This window comes from Rhinichthys klamathensis, unplaced genomic scaffold (assembly GCF_029890125.1).
Source record: "Rhinichthys klamathensis goyatoka isolate OS25496 unplaced genomic scaffold, OSU_Roscu_1.1 h1tg000414l_1, whole genome shotgun sequence".
In the NCBI taxonomy this organism is placed as follows: Eukaryota; Metazoa; Chordata; class Actinopteri; order Cypriniformes; family Leuciscidae; genus Rhinichthys; species Rhinichthys klamathensis.
In genome coordinates, this window is record NW_026606914.1 from 607,885 (window position 1) to 612,475 (window position 4,591).

The 4,591-nt window shown below is 53.7% G+C and overlaps 1 protein-coding gene across 1 annotated transcript; it reads right to left on the bottom strand.

Moving 5' to 3' along the window:
• Positions 1-592: 592 nt before the first annotated feature.
• On the bottom strand, positions 593-2,627 carry LOC130070700 (uncharacterized). The gene has a single exon (XM_056235188.1). It carries the CDS (start codon positions 2,432-2,434, stop codon positions 608-610), a length of 1,827 nt encoding a protein of 608 aa, XP_056091163.1. The 5' UTR covers positions 2,435-2,627; the 3' UTR covers positions 593-607.
• Positions 2,628-4,591: the final 1,964 nt, after the last annotated feature.

Below are 4,591 nucleotides of genomic sequence, written 5' to 3' on the forward strand. Positions count from 1 at the left end.
AACACAGATGTAAAACAATAGGTTACTATCGTAACCCCGGTTCTCTGAAACATCGAGTGGAAAGATCCACCTATCGGAAGGGCATCCGTACCTGACCTCTGCAGAAGCATCCAATTGCACCAAGTCTGGCTAGACAGACAGAAGCGCGCAGCCAATGCCAGGTGAGGCCACACCCCCTTACCTACGGGCATATAACAGCTTGATGTTTCAGAGAACCGGGGTTACGATAGTAACCTATTGTTCTCTTTCATCATCTCGTGTTCGACATCCACCTATGGGAGAGACATGGACAGCTCCTCGATTGCCCAATACACTCACAGTGAGGTTCTGAAAGCCAGAGAAAGACGGTCACCTCGGGGAGGCGGCGCCTGACACGTCCATTAATCATGAACCTGCAAAGGTGACGCCACACCTAACTGCTGTGGACAAGCAGGACATGAAACATGCATGAGACACATACATGATAGTAACCCCAACCCACCAAGGCACATAAACTATACCCATAAAGGGAAGTAAATGTTTGGTGACAAGAATGAACATGGCCAGCCAGCACATTCACTCTTATTGTTTTTTTGTTTTTTGTTTTCAACAGGGTTACAGGGAAGAGCTAAGAAGACCCCACCCCTAAAATCGAATGTGCTACCGAAGTTCTGGTGACATCCAGCCGGTAGTAGCGCACAAAGGTATGAGGAGAAGCCCAACTGGCAGCGGAGCAGATGTCCTGCAGTGACACTCCCCTAAACAAAGCCCAAGAGGCGGCTAAGCCCCTTGTGGAATGAGCTCTGATACCCCTTGGGGGCTGCACTCCCTTTGCTTCATAAGCCATAGTTACAGCGTCCACAACCCAATGTGAGAGGCGTTGCTTCGATATGGGACTCCCTCTGTGCGGGGGGGCCCATGAAACAAAGAGCTGGTCGCTCTTCCGGAAAGCGTTGGTCCTGGTCATATATGCCTGTAAAGCCCGGACTGGACACAGAGCATTCAGCCTCTGATCCTCTAGAGAGGTAAAAGGTGGAGGGTGAAAAGCGGACAGCTCCAACACCTCCGAAGTGAACGCAGGGAAGCACTTCGGCATGAAGGCCGGGTTAGGCTTAAGGGAAACCTTATCTCCACTGAGGGAGAACTTAGTGCACGAGGGGTGAACCGAGAGTGCATATAGCTCACTGACACGTTTAGCAGATGCCAAGGCCAAGAGCAAAGCTGTCTTGAGGGACAGCAGCTTAAGGGAAATACTCCCCAGAGGCTCAAAAGGATGTTGAGACAGCGCTTCCAGCACCATGGAGAGGTCCCACTCCGGAACAGTTCTCCTGATGACTGGCAAAGAGCGGCGTGCACCCTTCATAAATCTGCGGATTAGAGGGTGCAGCCCGACAGTAAAGCCCTCAAAACCCACATGACAGGCTGAAATCGAAGCCAAGTAGACCTTAATGGTGGAAAAGGACCTCCCTTTTTCCATGAGGTCTTGAAGGAAACACAAAATATCAGGAACTGAGCACTGATAAGATGTGAGACCGCGCCCATCGCACCACCCTTCGAACACTTGCCACTTACAGCCATATAAGGACCGTGTAGAGACGGCCCTGGCATTCTGAATAGTGGCGACCACACGTGGCGAAAGCCCAAGTGCGTTCATGTTCGTCCTCTCACGGGCCAGGCCCAGAGAGCCACCCTGTCCGGGTGGGGGTGGTAAATCTCCCCGTTGGCTTGGGACAATAGATCCATGCGAACGGGAAGGCGCCACGGCTCGGCGTATAACAGAGGAATTATCTCCGCCAGCCATGGTGCCTTGGGCCACCTGGGTGCTATCAGAATGAGAGACAGGCCCTGCTCTCTCACCCTGGCCAATGTGGGAATTATCAGGCACAGGGGAGGAAAAGCATACAGGAGCACTCTGGGCCATGGGTGGTCCAGTGCGTCTACCCCAAGGGGCGTGTCCATGTCCCTTAGAGAGAAGAACATAGGACAATGGTAGTTTTCGCGCGAGGCGAATAGATCTACGATCGCCCGTCCGAATCTCATCCATAGCATTTCCACTATCTGCGGGTGAAGACGCCAATCTCCGTAGATTGGGTTTCCCCTTGATAGCAGATCCGCGCCTCTGTTCAGAATGCCCGGAACGTGAGTCGCGTGTAACGACAGGAAAACCCGTCTGCTCCACACCAAAAGCTTGTAAGCTAGAGCGTGGAGTTTCGACGAGCGCATGCCGCCCTGACGGTTGATATAAGCCACAGCCGTGGTATTGTCGCACCGTACTAGAACGTGATGTCCCTGCAGGCGAGGCAGAAAATGATTCAGAGCTTTCCAAATGGTTAAAAGCTCTAAATAGTTTATGTGCTGAACGTAGTCTGTTTGGCCACAGACCGTTCACCGTTCTGCCCTCCTGGGTGGCACCCCAGCCTGTTAAGGACGCATCTGTCGTCACAACTTTCCACATCGTAACCGCCCCCAGAGGGGTTCCCCGTGCGTAAAAGTCTTCGCTCTCCCAGTGGCGCAAGGCTGCCGAGCAGGCGCGTGTCACTGTTACCGAGCAGCAAAGGTCGCGAATCGGGCTGAAATGTAGTGACAAAACTCATTTCATGAACGCCCTCATCCTCAGGAGTCCCAACGGCACAACTTGGGTGGATGAAGCCCTGCAGCCTGAGACATATGCGATATTGCACTTTCGCCCCTTCTCTGAACTGCGACAGACAGTTCATCAGAGAGCGAACGCGCTCTTGAGAGAGACGCGCTCGCATGGAGACCGAGTTCAACTCCAAGCCCAGGAAAATGACATTCTGACTGGGCGTGAAATTGCTCTTGCTCACATTCACACGGCCGGTGTCCTGCAACACCTTCTACTTTGATTCGGCTATGATGAGCCAATCGTCTATGTAAGTCAGGATTCTCAGACCTGATATTCTCAGAGGTGCTAAGCCCGCCTCCGCGCACAGAGAGAAAGACCGGGGACTCAAACTGAGTCCAAACGGAAGAACTGTGAATTCGTAACATATGCCCTGGTAGGCGAAACGAAGAAACTTCCTGTGCGGAGGATAGATGCTTATGTGAAAGAAAGCATCTTTCAGATCGACTGATGTGAACCAGTCGTTCTGTTTTATGGCACGGGCGAGTGCGCCTTGTGTCAGCATTCTGAAATTGTATTTCCTCAAATGTTTGTTAAACACTCGAAGGTCCAAGATAGGGCGGAGAGAGCCGCCTTTTTTCGGGACCAGAAAATAACGGGAATAAAAGCCCTGGTTCATCAGATTGGGTGGTACCACCTGAATCGCTCCCTTGTTTAGGAGAGATGAAATTTCCTCTTTCAGAATGTGAGAGGCATTCTCTTCCGTGTGAGAAAAGAGAATGCCGTTGAAATGCAGGGGTTTTACTGCGAATTGCAATCTGTAACCCTGCATTACTCTACGCATCACCCACTTGGGAGCTGAAACGGTTCGTCAAGCCGCTTCGTGACTCGCGAGTGCTCCCGCTCGGGCCAGAGCGGAGCTGTGTGAGACCAACAGGTTTTTTTGTGATGCAATGGTGCCATCTAGTGTGCACACTAGAGGCGACATGCAGGGGTTCGGAGGGATTTTCTCTCTCTGCAGTGAGATGAGTTCTCTCTGCGGAGAGAGGTTTTCTCTCCGAAACGAATTCATTCGATTCGTATTTTTTTGTGTTTTGTGTTGGGCAAACACTGGGGCCAAAGCCTTTATTGAGAGGGGAACAGCAGTGTGGTGTCACTGAGCTTAAACTTTCCCTCACAAAGGGCCCCCTGAACGTGGGGGGAAAACACACATTTCTCGAACACACAAGCTGTCTTTTGGACAGGGGTCCTAGAAGAGGAGGGGAGTCCGAAGGGCTCGCGGCCCGTGAACATGGACTCGATGCCCCCATCGGCTGAACATCAGGCAGGCCGCTTGCGTTTCGAGTCGGTGCCGGGAGACCTGCAGCGAAGAAACATTAAGGGCCCTGACAGCCACGGCCGAGGACTTATAAGCTGCCTGGTGAACGGAGGCAGCAAAACGGTCCATCTTGTTGGGCAAGACCGGCTTAGGGGGAGCGAGCAGCCCGCCCTGAGCGGGGTTAAGGTGCCTGGCGATGGAAGGCTCAACGGCGGGAAGTTCGCCCATACCGTGCGCTGCCATGTCCTTAACCTCGAGTCCCGTGAGACCTTGTCTGAAGTCGAGCGGGTCGCTCCAATAATTCCTCATGTGCTTCGCGCATGCCGGGAGGATGGGGAGGAGTTGTTTCCTCGGGCCGGGATGGGGTCCCAGCACTTTCCCATCATAAATATCCCTCTCCTGGTCGGTGGCGCTCTGTGGTGCCGGCCATTCAATGTTGAGACGAGCGGCCGCTTCCTCACACACTTCCAGGCGGATGGCTTGAGGCAGAGCCGCGTGGGCGGTAGCCTGGGGAACACCAGAGGGCGGGATGGCCTCCTCGTCCTCTGAAACCCCAAGAATGGCCGCATCCTCCTCTTCGCCAGAACCGGGCGGTTTCGAAGATGTCCTCCTCGGGGAAGGCGGGATTGGGCTGGTCAGCCCAGATGAGAGACGTTGCACCCCGGGGGGCCCCCGGTAGCGCGTCGTCATCACCGTGTCCCCCGTCCGAGTCA